General features: G+C 38.7%; 1 protein-coding gene across 3 annotated transcripts in view; it reads right to left on the bottom strand.

Annotated features, from left to right (window-relative positions):
* Positions 1-667: 667 nt before the first annotated feature.
* arhgef3 (Rho guanine nucleotide exchange factor (GEF) 3) overlaps positions 668-19,325 on the bottom strand; it is a 33,334-nt gene continuing 14,676 nt past the window's right edge. For 2 of the 3 annotated variants that reach the window (XM_055159334.1, XM_055159335.1), the window contains exons 4-12: positions 9,557-9,664; positions 8,598-8,852; positions 7,970-8,032; positions 7,714-7,810; positions 7,238-7,314; positions 6,081-6,338; positions 4,346-4,516; positions 3,447-3,636; positions 668-2,853 (exon numbers count right to left, since the gene is read on the bottom strand). In XM_055159334.1, the coding sequence (XP_055015309.1) occupies positions 2,342-2,853; positions 3,447-3,636; positions 4,346-4,516; positions 6,081-6,338; positions 7,238-7,314; positions 7,714-7,810; positions 7,970-8,032; positions 8,598-8,852; positions 9,557-9,664 (1,731 nt within the window). In that variant the 3' untranslated portion in view covers positions 668-2,341. Of the gene's footprint in view, positions 2,854-3,446; positions 3,637-4,345; positions 4,517-6,080; positions 6,339-7,237; positions 7,315-7,713; positions 7,811-7,969; positions 8,033-8,597; positions 8,853-9,556; positions 9,665-13,288; positions 13,357-19,325 lie in introns of those variants that run through there. The other variant, XM_055159336.1, reaches the window with a different exon arrangement.

Raw genomic sequence — 19,325 nt, 5'->3', positions numbered from 1 at the left:
AAGTTACAGCCCAGATCATGTTTTTCCAGGTTTGTTGCGCAATAAATACAGTAATTGCAAGAAAATTGGCTTAATGCCATACTGTTGAACATTTTGAGTAAAGAAATAACATCTACATCTCCATGGAGACAAGACGGTAACACAGCTTCTTACTAGAAAAGTTACACTGTGAACATTTAAGGAATTACCCCATAATACATTACAATACACTACTTAATTATTTTGTATTAATGACTATATGTATTGAGCCACTAGAGGGAGCCAAAACACTCAAATCAGGATCTAAACCAGACTGGACAATTTTACTTAAAGGCGCATTGTGTAACGTTTCTATTGGCTTGTCCGTTAAAGGCTTTTCTCCATGGAGATGTTATTGTTTTGTCTGGAATGTTTCACAGCGTCTCATCAAACCTTTGTATCTCCATGGAGACCAAACCAGACCAAGTTACTGGTCAGATCTGTGGAGAGGCAACAGTCAGATTGCCTGAGCAATAAAACCACTGTAATTGAATAAATGTAAGGTAGAGTTGTTTAATGTCATAATGTGGAATATTCCAGACAGAAAAATTACATCTCAATAGAAACAAGCAGGTGACGGACCCTCCACCAGAAAAGTTACATAATGAATCTTTAAATGTGATTAAACCTAGACAAAAGACTGAAGAAGTAAAGGACAGCATTTTATTTCAAACATTTGCTCATTTTAACTTTATAAGCATTATATGTACATAAAACCTACCTATCTGATTTACAGTCATCTAAAATATTGCACTTTTTTACAGGAGACATACACACAACTTTTTCAGATTACATCATTACATTACAGTGTACAGTAATAACCGCTTTTGAATTAAATTAACTCAACTTTGAACTGTCTTTTATCATGAAGAACAATGAAATGACATGAAATGATGTAAATGTGTAATAAAATACTTTTATACATACATTCTTGTATTAACTTAATGTAATATGCAAAGAGTTGGTAGTACATTACTCAAATGCATCAAGTAATTTGACAGTGTAACAGTACATTTATCTGAGTAAAAGGTTTAGTTGCTCTTCCCACTGTAAGTCTACAAGTGACAAAAGCTTTATGATAACAGTAAATGGAAAGTGTGTTTTTTTTTTAACTTCTTTTAAAATGTTACAATATACCAGATTTTGTGCATTATTTGTTTTGTCCTCTCATTTACTGAACCTCTATAAATCGGATGTTACGTTCAGACAATCAATTTTACTATGAGGAGTAGCTCCATACACCTTCAGTAGAATCACTTGGATAATTTCAGCCCTGGAATTGTCAATTTCTACTGAACTAAAGGTAAAATGTAGCTATTAACTTGAAAACAACTGCTTCATGACATCACAGAGTGGAACAAAGCATTTTGAACTTTGGAGATGTAGAAAAATAATGCAGGATTACTCAAAAATGTGAATGAAACAAAACACAACTCCGGGTATGTTTTTGAGGACTTATCAACATTATAACGTGGCTTAAAGTTTCCAAGAGTCAGTTTTGTGTAATGTAGGATTTTTAAACTAGGTCTACCTCTGAATATAGAATTATCATTTTGTAATATGGCTGTTGTACATTTTTGCACATTTGTCAAATACTGAATTTTTCTCTCATCTTGTTCAGTCCTACTTAAAGATGCACTATGTAACCTTTCTGTTAGAAGGTACTTCACAAGCTTGTCGCCATGGATATTTTTCTGCTTTGCCTGGAATATTCATCAATAGTAGACTTAGTAAACTTCAAGATGGTGGGCAGGGGCTTATTTAACTCTATGGGAGACTTACTGCTTTAGAAAGAAATCTCCAAACTTATGAATCACTGATGTTGATCCTGATTATTTGTTAGGGCTTAGCTTTACAAACTCTTATTGATCCTATGGCTTAACGTCTTTTCAACTGAGAACAGTCGCGTTTTTGGAGTTGAATAATGGAACCAGTTTCACTTTTGTTAATTTATACTGACTGAGAAGACGTTGGACTCTGCCAGTTTTTGTTTCACGGGGATAGGCCCAGTAATTACAGAGATATTCACCATAAACCTGGTTAACAAATCTGCAATCTGACACTTAAAGAGCAAATCCCACCATATTGTTCTGACCTGTCCTCCAGCTCAGTTTAAAGGTGCATTGTGTAACTTTTAGCATTAAGCATATGTCATACTGTGGAACATTCAAGGCAAAGGATTATGATCTCCATGGAGACGAGCATGTGAGCAAGTGGTAAACCCTCCACCACAAAAGTTTCCCAGTGCACCTTTAAACTATAGGGCCTCTTGACTGTTGTGTTGTCACGTGAGACTAACCTTATGTCTTTTTTTATTTTTTTGTCATGACTCCACTTGCATTGCTTCCTCTGTTTCTTGTATAGAGTCCATCTCCGCTCTGTTTACATCCCGGTTTTCCATCATTTTGTTTTGTTCATCTGTGGAAATCTCAACAGAACTTTTCTCTTCCTCTCCATTCTCCGCAAGTCTTTCTTCAGTTACACTCGTCCTATCTAATTCAACCCCTATGTCCTCCTCTACCTCCATTTCTTTAGCATGTTCTTTTTCCAAATCTTGTCCATTGACGTGGGTGATGTCGGGCAGTGTCCTGTCCAACCCCTGGTCCCCGGGCTCGTCTTGGGCCAGTCCTGGGGGTGGAGTGGTTATAGAAGGGGGCAGGGCAGATGTTGAAGGGGGTGGGATAGTCGTTGAAGGGGGCGGGGCAGACGTAGAAGGGGGCGTGGCTTTGGCCTGTCGGATGCAGTTGATCCATTGTTGTTTGTTGAAGGCGTCACTGGCCTGAAAACAGTGGCTCTGTCCTCCCACTTTACTCGAGACTCGGAAGAAGTTCTTAGCTGCAAATAAAATAGAAAACATTTTAGTAATGATATCAAAATATTTTAATGCATAACAAAATGTAATAATAAATAATGTAATTTTCTTTTTTTTTTTTTTTTTTCTGAACCAATAATTTTAAAAACTAACCAGGTCTAATATAAACTGGCCAGCAATATGAATTCCCACAATATTTATGATGTTTGTTTACGAGAATTTGTTTGGGTGGAGCCAAAGGTGAAGCGCACAAATTAACCAACACAAACATGGGGATGCCAACTTCACCCTTGTACTTCGGCCTGTTTGAGTGGAAACAATATTTGTGGATGGTAAAAAGGTTTGTGCTTTTGTTTCATCTGGGTTTAACAAAACTTTGATTTCTTGAGCTTTGACCGATCAGTGTGAGAAATCAGATTAAAATATGTGTCATTTCAGATTGATGTGTGGAAATCAACTGACTTCAGTCTGGTGTTAGCAGTCTTAGATCTAAAACAGAAATAATGACTCTTAACTTTTATCTTCGGCCAAAATATTTGAAAGTTTCTAACAATGTGGCCAGTTTTTAGTGAAGTTCTTAAAATATTGACATATTAGTGACTGATTTGGTACTGACTTCTCTCGTTGTTGCTAAAGGCTCCTCGAATGGACCCGCCCACTCTCATCTCTCCGTCTGAAAGGTCCTCCAGCTCCAGGTGCTCAATGGGGATTGGCTGACGGCAGAGCTGGTATCTGATTGGCTGTTCAGAGGAGGAGACGGAACGAGTGATAACCAACACGTCCTGGAAGAGGAAAACATGCAGCTTCTACAAAACAAAAACAAGAAAAAAAGAGGATAAAGTCAAACTGAACAGTAAATCTGTTTTTGCTTCTAAACTGTGAATATCATTATCCACTGGTCATAGTCTTTTCTGGCAATTTTAGTGCAAAGTAGATACATTTTTCAGCTTTGTGTCAATGTGTGTTGCGTCCAGTACCATCTGCAATTTTGAGTACTATGTGACATCACACAAGACTGCCCTGAATAAAGATAGTTGTTTCTTATTACAAACACCTGGCTGAAGGTGTCACAAGCTGTTGTTTCCACATGGTTCTCATACAGCAATGTTTTTTAAATAAAAAAAAAAAGTCTGTCCCTGGTTTAACCAAAGAAGGACCTTTGCATTGAAGTACATTGTAGTAGTAGTAGTAGTAGTAAAGCAGTATGTGGCATTGTAGTAGTTGTAGCAGTAGCAGTATTAGTGGCAGTAGCAGTAGTAGTAGAAGTAGTAGTAGTAGTAGTAGTAGCAGCAGAAGCAGCAGTAGCAGTAGTACTAGAAGCAGCAGCAACAGCAGTAGTAGTGGTAGTAGTAGTAGCAGCAGCAGCAGTAGTAGTAGTAGTAGCAGTAGCAGTAGTACTAGAAGCAGCAGCAGCTGCAGTAGTAGTAGTAGTAGTAATCATAGTTGTAGTAGTAGGAGTAATAGTAATAGTAGTAGTAATAGTATTAACAGTAGTATTATAAATCATGTACTTACCACTCCCCGGTGGTTCTTCAGCTCTCCGTGGCAGCTCAGAGTTCGGGAGCGTTCGATTAGTTCGTGTCTGTGTCCCTCTTCGGTGTAAACCAGCCTCTCTTTGTAAAACTCACACTCGGACTCTCCGGTCTGACGGTTTATGTCCGCCACCACGCTCTGCACCATCGCCATCTGCAGGACAAAGGGAGGGATGATGAATAAATCACTCAACATTTTTAGTCATACACAGCAGTGCACCAAGATAGCAATTCATCCTGGTAAGTTGAATGGGTCATGGATGTTTGTACACTAATATCATATCTTTAGATTATTATGAGGGCTTTTTTATGAACAGACGGTTATGTTTGGTCCACTAAACCAGGACTAAACCAGGACTGAACCAGGACTTAACCAGAACTAAACCTGGACATAACCAAGACTGAACCAGACTGAACCAGGACTGAACCAGGAATATACCAGGACTAAACTAGGATTAAACCGAGGCTGAACCAGGAATAAACTAGAACTAAACCAGGGCTGAACCAGGACTAAACTAGAACTAAACCAGGTTTGAACCAGGACTAAACTAGAACTAAACCAGGGCTGATCCAGGACTAAACTAGAACTAAACCAGGGCTGAACCAGGACTAAACTAGATCTAAACCAAGACTGAACCAGGACTAAACCCGGTGCTGAACCAGTACTAAACTAGAACTAAACTAGGGCTGAACCAGGAGTAAACCAGGACTATACCAGGACTAAACTAGGACTAAACCGAGGCTGATACAGGACTAAACTAGAACTAAACCTGGGCTGAACCAGGACTAAACTAAAACTAAACCAAGGTTGATCCAGGACTAAACCCGGTGCTGAACCAGGACTAAACTAGAACTAAACCAGGGCTGATCCAGGACTAAACTAGAACTAAACCAGGGCTGAACCAGGACTAAACTAGAACTAAACCAAGACTGAACCAGGACTAAACCCGGTGCTGAACCAGTACTAAACTAGAACTAAACTAGGGCTGAACCAGGAGTAAACCAGGACTATACCAGGACTAAACTAGAACTAAACCTGGGCTGAACCAGGACTAAACTAGAACTAAACCAGGGCTGATCCAGGACTAAACTAGAACTAAACCAGGGCTGAACCAGGACTAAACTAGAACTAAACCAGGGCTGAACCAGGACTAAACTAGAACTAAACCAGGGCTGAACCAGGACTAAACAAGACCTAAACCCAGTGCTGAACCAGGACTAAACTAGGACTAAACCAGGGCTGAATCAGGACTAAACCAAGACTAAATCAGAATTGAACCAAGACTAAATCAGGACTAAACTAGGACTAAACCAGGACTGAACCAAGACTAAACTAGAAGTAAACTAGGACTATTTTCAGGAGCGTGTGATCAATATGAGCATTTCTGGTGCTCTTTAGGTGCTTGATTTTGAAGAAGTGAAAAAAGTGAGAGTAGGACTTGTTTAACAGCTCAAAATCAGTTCACATTTTGTAGTTCTAAGTCAGTTCTTGGTCAGATTGTGTTAAAACAAAGCTCAGATTAAAGTCAGACAGAGCAGTGCCTACAGTTTAAAAACAGATTGAAGTATTACCACGTGACATCACAAGGTGGAACAGAGTATTTTCAATTTGAGAGAGGAGCACAGCCTAAATATTCAGGGTTTGTGTTAAACATGTGTTAATGAAAACACTTTAAACTTGTTAGTGCATGTAAGATATGATTTTAACTACTACTTACAGCCTCCTCCAGCCTCTGTCGGTCGGGGTGCTCGTTGTCCGTGTGACGCAGGATCTCCCTTAGCAACAGCGGGTACTTTACGAGTCGGCTCCGCGGAATGTCCAGAAAGCTCCAGAGCTCCAGTTTTCTGCTGAAGGGAGAGAGGAGGCAGCGCTGGAGGAAGTCATGCACCCGGCTCTCCTGCTTCTTCTGGTCCAGCAGCGCCTTGGCCTTCACCTGGTTACTGCAGTAAGGGGTGTACTCAGACAGACAGGGCACCTGAGAGGGAGAGAGAGAAGATAACGCAGATCATAAAAGGTCAGGCTTTTGTTTCTTAAACTGATCAGTCGCAATTTTATGATTTCTTAGATGTAGACAAGCTTGATCGATCTACAGCAAAAATTACTTACAGTAGCTCACACAACAAAGAGTAAGAAAAAGCAAAACACTCAAATGAAGTAGAAATATCCCGATTTGTATATGTTTATAGACTAAAAATGTTCTATCCTTTATTTAAAAAGTAGAATAAAATAAAACATAGAACATAAAAATATAGGCTTGCAAGCCATGGAGTAAAGAGACACAGTACACAAATGGAAATGGTGACAGTGTTATCTATGACAGGGGTCCACAGCCACCAGTTCGGGGCCCAAAACCAGACCATGGACCATCTGATATCAGGCCCCAGAGGAAAATATGATATATCTTTTTAAAAAAGACACAAAACTCTTCCTTGTCTACCAGCATATTTCCTGTAATGCAGGGCAAATGAACCTACACAACAAACATGATTATCAACAATTTTTTTTTCAAACTAGGGATAAGAGTTATAAACATTTTGTCCTATTATTACTGAACCTGCCCCTTCACCGGTCCCTTAAAACAATTATTTTCATTGAGAGGAAAAAGTTGGGAAGCCCTGATCTGTGACATAAGGGTAAGTTGTAAAATTGTACAATATTCATATAGTCCTGTATGGCTCAACTTTTTTAACTCTTGATTAAAAATTCACCAAGCTAATAACTCTGATTTATACATTATTTGATCCCACTGTGCTTAAAATTAAAACTGTCAGTATGATCCTGATAACATAGGAAGATTTGTGCTTGGCCTGGTACATTCTGTAGTGTAAAAAGTCTTCTCCATCACAGTTGTTTTAAACCTGGTCAGTCACTCACCCACTGTGTGAGAATGTGCCCCACGTGTTCAGTGCATCCGTCTGATTTCCTCTCATCTCTCAGTCGATTCAAAAGATCTGACGAGAAAGGATTTAGAAATTAAAGTGAAAACACACACCATAGTCTGTATTGCTATGTTTCAAATAACAATACAACATTCTTTACGTCAATGGCTTAATATAAATGGAGGGAAGCTAAAGTTAACATTGTCCAACTGTTTGTTTTTTTGCTTTTTGTTTTTTGTAATACAAGAAGTCATGGCAAGGTACAATTTAATCATCAGCCAATTGATACTGGCTGTGTTTCCTAATGTGTGCATTGTGTCACCATGGTAACCCCTAAATATTCCATCATAGAACCTGCAAAGTATCGATAAGTCTACGCACAGGCTAAACCAGGATTTTTTGACTCAGGTGTACGAAAAGAGACTAAATCGGGACTAAACCAGGACTATCTCAGGTCTGACTGGAACTCACCTTCGTGCAGGGGGATGAGAGAGTCCAGAGTCCCAAAGATCTGGTTGAGTTCTTGTTCAGTCATGATGCACAGGGTCCTCATGGGGTCATGGTAGGCCTGCAGCAAATACATTACATTACCACACAAATCACAAACAGGGGAAAGACATTACATTAGATCAGATGATAGACAAAAACTCTTCATACATCATCAGCTTACCACAAGTGTATTTACAGTTTAGATTTAGTTTATTACAGAACACTAAATAACATGCACCTTTTTGGCCAGTTTCAGATCCTCCACCAGGTCCTGCTCTCCCTGGACCAGCTCAAAAATTGCCTGAACACACATACACACACAAATAGTATTTAATTTTGTCACAGTGGAAAAGTTCTAAAATAATACTATTAAATACTGCAAAGGCGAAATAGGCATAAACACAGTTTCTCCCACCTCCTGTGAGGTCCGGGTTTAGTCCTGCATTAGTCTTTTGGTCACTGCTGGTTTACTTTCCTCATGTTTTTGTTTTTGTGTTGTTGTTTTTTTTCTTTTTTGAGTCCAGTTTTAGTCTTGGTCAAGTTTGGTTTAATGTTTTCTTAGGCCTGATTCAGCATTGCTTTAATCCTGTTTCAGTGCTTATTCAATCCAGTTTACATCCTGGTTTAGTCCTGGTTTAGTGCTGGTTTAGTCCTGGTTTAGTCTTGGTTTCATTCCTGGTTTTGTCCTGTTTTAGTCCTGATTCAGTTCTGGTTTAGTCCTTATTTATTTCTGCTTTAGTCCTGGTTTAGTGCTAGTTTAATTTCATTTAAATTCTGATTTAGTCCTGGTTCAGTCCTGGTCCAGTCCTGGTTTAGTCCTGCTTTAGTCCTGCTTTAGTCTTGTTTTAGTCCTGGTTTAGTCTTACCTCTTGTCTCTTGATCTCTTTGGGACTCAGAGTCTGTGAGAGCCGAACATCAATAGTCTCGCTCCAGAGTTTGCTGTCCCGTCGTTTGGACCCTGATGACAGTGATGCCGCTGTTCCCGTGGAGACGCGAGGGATGGTTGCCGAGGAACCAGGGCTGGATACAGTCGCAGTGACGACTCGAGTTTTCACCGCGGAAGCAGAAGGAGAGACTGGAGAGTGGTCATTTCGACTGTCTGTGCGTAAACTGATGGAGCGCTGAGGAGAGAGAGGCTGGTTTAGTCCTGGTTTAGTCCTGATATAGTCCTGGTATAGTCCTAGTTTAGTCTCGGTGTAGTCCTAGTTTAATCCTAGTTTAGTCCTTACTTAGTCCTGAATTAGTCCTGGTTCAGTCCTGGTTTAGTCCTAGTTCAGTCTTGGTTTAATTCTGGTTTAGTCTTGGTTAGGTCCTCGTTTAGTCCTGGTTCAGTCCTGGTTTAGTACTGGTTTAGTCCTGGTTTAGCCCTGGTTCAGTCCTGGTTTAGTCCTGGTTCAGTCCTGGTTTAGTACTGGTTCAGTCTTGGAGTCTTGGTTCAGTCCTGGTTTATTACTGGTTTAGTCCTCGTTCAATCCTGGTTTAGTCCTGGTTCAGTCCTGGTTTAGTCCTGGTTTATTCCTGGTTTAGTCCTGGTTGAGTCCTGGTTTAGTCCTGGTTTATTACTGGTTTAGTCCTGGTTTTGTCCTGGTTCAGTCCTGGTTTATTCCTGGTTTAGTCCTGGTTGAGTCCTGGTTTAGTCCTGGTTCATTACTGGTTTAGTCCTGGTTCAGTCCTGGTTTATTACTGGTTTAGTCCGGGTTTTGTCCTGGTTCAGTCCTGGTTTATTCCTGGTTTAGTCCTGGTTGAGTCCTGGTTTAGTCCTGGTTTATTACTGGTTTAGTCCTGGTTCAGTCCTGGTTCAGTCCTGGTTTAGTCCTGGTTTTACCTGTAGACTGAGTCCGATCCTCTTCAGTGGAGCTGTTTTCACTGGGGGAAGAAGATTCACCAAAGACGTGACTCTGGACACTGGTTTAGAGCGCTTCGTACTGGGCTCCTGTAGGACACACGGACAGAGGAGTGAGGGGACGAGGAGGTAGGAGACAAGGAGACAAACAGAGGAGACAAGGAGGCATTTGACTCGTGCCATGTCCTTCCCGGTTTCAATTCATTCGTCATTGTGTGAGCAATATTATCTCAGTTGGTAGAGCTTTTGTCCACTGATCCGAAGGTTGGCAGTTCGAATCCCACTCTCGACATAAACATCATTGGAATACTGTTGTTGTGTCCTTGGGCAAGACACTTAACCCACCTCACCCCTAGTATCTGTGTACACTGGTGTATTTGTGTGTGTGTGTGAATGGGTGAGCAGTTCTTTGTTGTAAAGTACTTTGAGCGCCTTGAAGGTGGAAACGTGTTGTATAAAAATGTGACCATCATTCTCCTCCTGGACCTCAGCAGTTTCCTGTAGACTGTAGATGGCGCTATAAACCTGACCCTACACTTCATCCTGCAGCACCTGGACTCCTCTGGAAGCTTCACCAGTATCTTGTTTGTTGGACTTAGCTCTGCGTTCATCCCATAGACTGTATAAAAAAGTGGAGTAAGGGAGTGTGTCGTCACCCATCGGCTCCAGTCCAATGAAGCTCACAGAGGGTAGCAGTTACACGAGCGAAGTTTGGAGCAGAGTTACAAATTAGGAGTAGGAATTGGTTTACAGACAAAAGAGTCAAATAAAAGCACTAGGATCATATAGAGCGGGTTAATACAAACATTTTAAGACTAAAATGGGTAGGTACTATGATCCTCCTCCTTACTCTTCTCCAGGCAAGCTCTCTCCTTCAACATGTCCAACTCTACTATCATAAACGTCCTGACCGACTGGACCCAGTGTGTTCAGTTGGGGAAGAATGACTCAGACACTCAAACTATCAGCACTGGAGTTCCACAGGGCTGTGTACTCTCCCCTCTGCTCTTCTCCCTGTGCACCAACTGCTGCACCTCCAACCATAACTCCATAAAGCTGATCAAGTTTGCGAACGACACCCATCGACTGGGTAAAGAAGTGGACTAGGCTCCAGTCAAATGAAGCTCACAGAAGGTGGCAGTTACGGGGGTGAATTTGGAGCAGAGTCCCATATTAGGAATAGGAATTTTTATGGACAAAATAGTGAAATAAAAACACCAAGCTCACGAAGAGCGAATTAATACAAACATTTTAAGACCAAAACGAGGAGCCTGACAGCAGCAGCAGTTACAAAGAGAAGGGCGATGTTTTTTCAGCATAAAGTGAATTGGAGCCAAATTCGATAGTGCCGTTAGAAGGAGAGTTATTAACAGTTACATAACACAAGTGGATCCATTTAGTAATAAGTTAAGTATGATATGAATGCTGTTTTCTGTCCCTGCTTTAGTATTCATTAATAATATTGGATAACAGTAAATAATTAAACCTAAATGATCACTTAGTGTTTTTTTTTTTTTTTCGTTTTTTTTTCTTCAGATAAGATGTGATAATGTCATAGCTCTCAGATGGGACATGAGAACCAGATTTACCTATTGATTACTTTGTACTTTCCTGTGAAATATCAAAAAGGTAAATTCACAAACTTTGAACTTGATCTTTTTGATTTGTGACTAGACCTTAACACAAAATTATTAATAGATATAGATTATAGATTTATTTATTTATTTTAATTTTTCTTATGGCATGTGAAAAAAGAAAAAAAACAAAACAAAAAATAAAAAAAAATACTGGTCCAGTTTCTTCTGTTCTGATACCAGATTTTTTTAACATATAAAAAAATAAATAAAATGTTAAAAAAATATAAAATAAATAAATAAATAAATGAATAATAATAATAATAATAATAATAATAATAATAATAATAATAATAATAATAATAATAATAATACATTCTATATTCAGTTAAAATGAATAATGTTTTTTGTTTTTTTTTTTTTTTTTAATGTATGTGTCTTTTGAAGGGTAGGCATTATAAGTACTTCAGCCTTTTGGTCATGATTCATGGGGTTGTAGTCTCGTTTTGATTCATTTTATTTTGTAGTGCTGCAAAATGACCAAATAAAATAAATACTACTAATATTGTGTGTATTTTAAGAAAAAAACTAAACAAATAAACAAAAAAAAACTTTAGGTTATTTCACAGGAAAGTACAAAGTAATCAATAGGTAACTGTTTCTCACCCTCCATCTGAGAGGATGACATATGGCAATATAGATTAAAAAAAACAATACTGGTATCAGAACATAAGAAGCTGGACTGGACTATTGAAAACACTGTCCTTCCATCTCTCAAAGGTTTTATAGATATTTTTGCATATACCAGTTGTTACACAAGCAGATTTACCCTGCCGATACATAACATTCACAGTTATATAAGCCCATATTCACACTGTTATTAAAAGAGAGTGTTGAGATGACGCTGGACTTTCCATTGGACTGAATTAAACTGGTTCAAAGCAAAGTCAAGCAGAAGTGACCCTCAGTGACAGACATCAATATGAAAATAAATAACACTATCGACCAATGACAGCATGGTTTAGACCTGCTAGGATTAAGATTATAATACTATTTTACTCAGTTAAGGTGTCCGTCTATAGTCCTGGGCAGTGGTGGAATGTAAAGAAGTACAAGTACAGTACTTAAGGGTGCATTGTGTAACTTTTTTAGTGGAGGGTCCGTTAAATGCTTTTCTCCGTGGGATTATTGCTTTGTCCGGAATGTTTAAACCTTTCTATCTTTGTGGAAATCAAACCAAACCAAGTTACAAGTCAGATCTTTTGAGAGACGACCCCGTTCACAGTCAGGGTGCCTGTTTTTTTTTGGTTGTTGTTGTTGTTTTTTAAGTATTTCTGAGCTATAAAACTACCTGTGATTGATTAAATAAAGAAGAAAGTAGAGCTGTTTAATGTCATACTGTGGAACATTCCGGGCAGAGCAATGACATCGCCATAGAAACAAGCAGATTTGGACCCCCGACCAAAAAATTACATAGTGCACCTTTAAGTAAACATTTCAGGTTCGTGTACATTACTTAAAGATGCTCTGCGTAACTTTTAGGGTGGTCTCCATGGAGATGTTTTTGCTTTGACTGGAATGTTCCACAGCATGACATTTATCTCACATTTAATTCATTTGTTTTTGCTTCTAAAAAAAATAAACTAAAACATAAAGAAAAATTGCATTGTTGCTGTGAGCATGCATGCCTCTCCACAGATATGACCTGTAGTTTACACAATTGGTGCCACCAGCTCATCTCCATGGAAATATATACGCTTAATGCCATACTGTGGGATATTTCAAGCAAAGCAGCAGTAAAATCTGAAAAGTTACATGATTGGTCAGAATTAGTGTAATCCAAATCTCAAAATCTCTCTTTTTAACTATAAGTCCCGCCCACCGAAGAGAACAGCCAATCAGAAACAGCCTCTGTCCGCCTCAGTCACATGATCGATTGTTTTTGCCTTGGCATCTTGGATCTTTACTGTAATTTTCTTTCACTGCAAATTTTACCCTCTGAATTTTGACTGGAAGGCTTGAAAATATCTGTGCTGAATATTTAAACATTTTGAAAAGTATACTTAAAAATGCATCAACTGAATATCAGAATAAAACAAGTTTTCTTCTCAGTTTATCTTAGATTTTCTGTCTTTCTTACCTCGATGTGTTTTCTCATTGTGTCCTCTGTCACGTTGGAGCTGAAAATCTCAACTTTGAGCTCTGAGCTTTGTCCTCCTGCCACCATTTTGAAAGTTTAATTATTTAAAAAAAAAGAAAAAAAAAAAAAGAAGAGCCTTGGCCAAAACAAAATATTTAGTTCCCGTACAAAAAAAAATCTATTCAGACGTTGTTCATTTTCTCTTTCTTCAGTCCAATTTTTACTTAGATTGACGCAAAACAAAATAAACAAAAATACACAAAAAATTTAAAAAATCGTGTTTATATTAGACACAATATTGGTGTATTTCTATTGAAAGCTATTGAGATAAAAAAGAAAGAAAAGATTTAGGTTGTAGAAAAGGTGCTCAAACTGTAAAAAGAAATCTCAAATCTAACCAAAAAATATTCCATTGTTTCATTTAAATCCACACAAGGTTGTCTTCTTTAATCCGTTAATCCCAGTCCTCATGACAGGATCTGAATTATAGGATTTTGGTCCAGTTTGAGTGAATCCATTTGAGTAAATCCTGGTTTAGTCCTGGTTTAGTCCTGGTTTAGTCCTGATCAGATCCTCACTCTTTCTGTGGCTCTCGCTCTTTATGGTCCTATTAACAGAGAGTAGACCACACACTCTCTCTCTCTCTGTCGCTCTGTCTCTTTCCTCCCTCCACCTCTATCCTCTCTCTCTCTCTCTCTCCATCTCTCTCCATCTCTCTCTCTCTGTCTGAATTACTTCTTTTCTTTCTCATTTCCTCTCTCTCCCCCTTCTCCTTCCTGCCCTCCTCTTATTCTTTTACATTTTCTCCCTACTCTATCTCCTCTCTCTCTCTTTCTCCTCTTGAATCTCTTCCAGTTTTTCCTCTCTCTCTCTCTCTCTCTCTCCTCTCGTATCTCTCCATCCTCTCGTCTTGCTCCGGCTCTCTCCTATCTCTCTTTCTCTCCCTCTCTTTCCTCTCGTCTCTCTCCCTCTCCCTCATCTCATCTCTCTCCCTCTCTCCCTCCTCTCGTCTCTCTCCCTCTCTCTTTCTCCCTCCTCTTGTCTCTGTCCCTCTCTCTCCTATCTCTATTTCTCTCCTCTCTCTCTTCTCTTGTCTCTCTCCCTCTCTCTCTTCTCCTGTCTCTCTCTCTCTCTCTCTCTCTCTCTCCTCTCTCTCCCTCTCCTCATCTCATCTCTCTCCTACTTTCTCTCCCTCTCTCTCTCTCTCTACCTCCCTCTCTCCTCTCTCTCTCTCTCTGTCTCTCTTTCTCCTCTCCTCTCTCTCTCTCTCTCTCTCTCTCCTGTCTCTCTCCTCTCTCTCTCTCTCTCTCCTTCTATTCTCTTTTATTCTCTTGCCCTTCCCTTTCTCTCTCATGTCCTCTCTCTCTCCCCGTTTCTCCTCTCTTCCTCTCCTCCTCTCCCCTCCCTTTATTCTTTAGTCGGTGTATTAGCGTATCTCGTCTGTCACCACTTCCTCTGAGCTCGCGGCTTCATTGTTTTCATTTCAACACACTTTCATTACTAATATGATTTAAACGCTCCGTCCCCTCTCACCCTGGGCTTGTAAAATAGTGCCCAGACATATTGTTCTCATGTAATTCTGTTTTCAAATCAATATTTTACAGTCAAATTCAAAACACAACATATTTGAGCTATTGTGGGTACATAATAAATCAGCTTTAAACTAATTAACTAAACTCAATTTCAGTACCAGTTTTGTTTTTATAGGGGATATAATGACGTTTTCAACACAAAATAACACTAGTTCCATTGTGTGTAATGGTATTAAACCTTTCTATCGTCATACAGACCAAATCTGACCTAGTTACAGGTCAGATCTGTGGAGAGGCGACCCCGCTCACAGTCAGAAAGTTCAATGAATTAGTTTTTGGGTTTTTTTGGTGTTTTTGAGCTATAAAACCACCTGTAATTTAATCAACGTAAAGGTAGAGCTGTTTAATGTCATACTGTGGAACATTCCAGGCAGAGCAATGGCCAGTGTGACAAGCATTTGACAGACCCTCCATCAGAAAAGTTACACACTGCACCTTTTAATATTAACATGGTTTTATAATAGCTCTGACATACAGCAAGACCATCCTGGAACTGTTAAGGAAAGGACCAATTTAATCCAGTTTATGTGAGCTTTTCAGTGTTGATACTTGTTCAGTTGAGCATATCTAGTTATAATCTAATTTTAGGAATTTTAATGAATGCAAAATTGACCATAATTTTCACCAATAACTACATATTCTGCATAAAACTGCCAATCCTGTAGTTCAGATCCGTACAAATATGCTCTGAAATGTGATTCTTGTATTCGTTTGTCAGTTCATATTTTTGTCTTTTTGTCAATTTTACTGGACACATTTAAAACGTGAACTTTGAAAATCCTATTGTTAAAATCAAATTACTCAGTTACATGTATTTTTTTTAAGTAACAGTACACTTATTTGATTAAAAATCTTGCCAGTGTGAGTAAGTCTACATAGTGACAAAAGCTTTACAGTATGTTGACAATATGAAATGATTTGAACATTCGTGTTTCTTGCTCTGCTCCTTCAGAATTCAGGAATTTTTTTATTCATTTTTTTTTTCTCATTTTCCTTTCTGACCTTTAATGTCCTGACAGTTACTCTTTAACTCTGCACTGTGTATTTTTGGTTCAAGGTCCATCACCTGCTTGTTTCTATGGAGATGTCATGTAATGTTCCACAGTATGACATTAAACAGCTCTACCTTACATTTATTCGATTACAGGTAGTTTACAGCTCAAAAATACATAGAAAAACAGGCATTCTGACTGAGTGGGGTCACCTCTCCACAGATCTGACCCGTAACTTGGTCTGGTTTGGCCTTTAGAACGGTTTAATACCATACTGAGAAAACATCACAAAACAGAAAAGCGTTTGACGGACCCTCTACCAGAAAAGTTACACAATGCACCTTTAAGTTACTCTTACTTGAGTAGAACTTTTCCTGTATACTTTCTTACTTTTACTTGAACCACTTCTTTATACTTCTACTTGAGTAATATTATTTTGAAGCAATATTAGTCTTATTTGAGTATACAATTACTGACTACTCTTTCCACCTCTGTGTTTCTGGATATTTCTTTTTTCTTTTCTTTGTTGTTGTATATTTTGTTTTGCAGTATTAAATGGTCTTTTTCTCTGGATCCTGACAGTGCAGTTGTGTGACTTGTAAACACAGTAGCGTGAAATGGGCGGGTGTGAACTGTTTAAATCAATACTAATTTGAACCTCATTAAAAACTACAGAGAGAAGCCCTGAGGTGGTGTTTATGCCCCGGATTCACTGCTGCCCCATCGGTTCAAATACAGAAGAATGCAATGTACACTAGGCCACCAGCCACCAGCAATCACCCACACACTACACACATGAACTTGATGAATAAGTGTTTTTCTCAAAGACACAATGGCAAAAAGCACAAGTTTCCAACCTGATTATAAGACTTTAGTTTTTCCTTTTAATGTTAGGTTTTATGCACTATGTAATGTTCTGTCCTTCTAATTGCATTAACTTTAAATTAGAAATCAAATTTTACATCCTGACTGTTATTTTTACTCTTACTTGTATAGTAGTTTTTTCCAAATACCTTTTTACTTTTACTTGAGTAATGTCTTGGACCACTGCTTTTTTCTTCTACTGGTGTAATATTACTCTGCTACTTTTGATAAACGGTACATTTATGTAGCACTTTTCTACCTCTAAGGCACTCGGAGCACTTTACTTTACACCCATTCACACCCTCGTTCATAGACCAGGATACACAGACACTGGAGGTGAGTTAAGTGTCTTGCTCAAGGTCGCAGCAACAGTATTCATCTGTGAAATTTGGGACCAAACCTAGAGCAGGTTAGTGGATCAGACCTCTCTACTATTGATGTTTATGTCGAGAGAGGGATTCATAATGCCAACTTTCTGATCATAGAACAGGCCTTCTACCAACCGAGTCACTGTAGTAGTAGTAGTAGTAATATTAGTAGTAGTAGCAACAGCAGCAGCAGTAGTAGTAGTAATAGTAGTAGTAGTAATGGTAGTAATAATATTAATAGTAGTAATAATAGTAGTAGTAGTAATAATAGTAGTAGTAATAATAATAGTAGTAATAATAGTAGTAGTAGTAATAATAGTAGTAATAATAATAGTAGTAATAATAGTAGTAGTAGTATAATAGTAGTAGTAGTAATAGTAGCAGAGTCAGTAGTAGTAATAGTAGTAGTAGTAGCAGCAGCAGTAGCAGTAGTAGTAGTAGTAGCAGTAACAGTAGTAGTAGCAGTAGCAGTAGCAGTAGTAGTAGTAGTAGTAGTAACAGAGTGTTCAGTTAATTTTGAATTCCATATTTTATTACTTGTATTTGTTACTCAAGTATTATTTGTTTCTAGTTTTATTACTTCAACACTAATTTGTAAATACTTTAACCTAATTATGCCACGTGGACTTCAGAAAAAATATGTAATTATGTTTGTTTTTCTGTTGTTGTTTTTTTTACAAAAGTTATTGCAAATTTCAAAAAAATAATATGATAATAGGATTCTGTTGAAAGTTCATTTCATTTCATTTATAACGCATCCAGGAGAACTGACACAAGATATTAAAATAGTCAGAAGAGCAAAAAACAAATAATACAGGAAAGATAAACACAGTGAATCAGATTGAGGATTATCAGTCGTCATAGCGATGATGAATGTGACCCTGCTGAACCCCGGGCTGCAGTGATGTTTCTGTGCATTCTGTGCTTGTTCTGCTCTATAATTTAAACTCAAATGTCTTCACATCAGTGTGGGTGACCTGTCATTATCAGTGCACTCGGCTTCTGCTGCAGCCCGTGGTCCCTCTGTCTGTGCGCATCACTTCCTGCTCGCCCGCTGTCACTTCCTGTCTGAGTTCGGGTGTATTTTTAGCCGATCAGCTTGACCTCTAACCTGTGACATCATCGCCTCTGACTGTATTTGAATAGAGGCTCCGCACGCCCAGCGCCGCACAATAGGCCCATTATCAGAGGACTCCATAAACTACTATTAAAGTACGTGACTCATATACAGCGTCCTTAGACGTGTCTCTTTCTGTGACAAATGACTGGAAACATCGCAGCGGTCTGGGGTTCAACACGGTCGGATTCATCATCGCTATGACGACCACTAAAAATAAAAACCTCACAAGGAGCGAACTGGGAAGTGTGTTGCCCAAGGACACAACAGCTTTCCCATTGACGAGGATGAAACGTGTCCACTTTCAGTTTATTTTAAATAGCGATTATTTGCAAGAAATATATTGCTCAGTTGGATGAAGAAATTGTAAATAAAAGTAAGTAGTTTTTTCACTTCGTAGAAACCGTTTGTCCTCGCAGCATTAGGATTCGTTCGCTCGATGGTAGGCAGGTACTTTTTTTATTTAAAGAATTGCTGCTATTTGGTCATGACGTATGTAATGCGCTGCTAACGGGGATAACTGGTATATTAAGCTTTTCCCAAAGTGCAATAACGTCTTTCCCCTTGATAAAATTCACCAAACATTCTCTTTGTTCCATTTTTAAATCCTCGATCTCGGGAATCGTTGCCAACACAGAATATATGGCTCTTCGCTGATTGGCTGGTACCCGAACTCGCACTTCCGGAGTTTTTGCGAATCGTCTAGTGTATTCTGATTCCTGACCTAGTCACTGGAGAGAAATGAAATTGAGCGGAGGCACTAGATGGCGCCAGCCTGGTTAACCTTTTACATTTGTGAATGTGTGAATGAAATAAAACACAACTTCAGGTACGTTTGTGATGAGAAAATAACATTCGTGCAATATAAGCCCCTTTAAATGACATCTTACAATTGTCATATCTGTACACAACAAAATTAAGAACAATACATATTATTTTAAACTTGTTACAAAACTCAACTAAAAACTCAAAATCAAAATCTCAGTGTTGTTACTGATGCACAAGTGCTCAAGATGAAATGCCAAAAGACGACCGAAAAAGAAAATACATTAAACTAAACAAAAGTGTGGTGGGTCACTATTGGTTAACGTGTTTATTTTTCTA

Source organism: Boleophthalmus pectinirostris, unplaced genomic scaffold (genome assembly GCF_026225935.1).
Source record: "Boleophthalmus pectinirostris isolate CB_2022bp ecotype Guang Dong unplaced genomic scaffold, ASM2622593v1 HiC_scaffold_23, whole genome shotgun sequence".
NCBI classification, from domain to species: Eukaryota; Metazoa; Chordata; class Actinopteri; order Gobiiformes; family Gobiidae; genus Boleophthalmus; species Boleophthalmus pectinirostris.
This window is presented reverse-complemented; position numbering and strand designations above follow the sequence as displayed.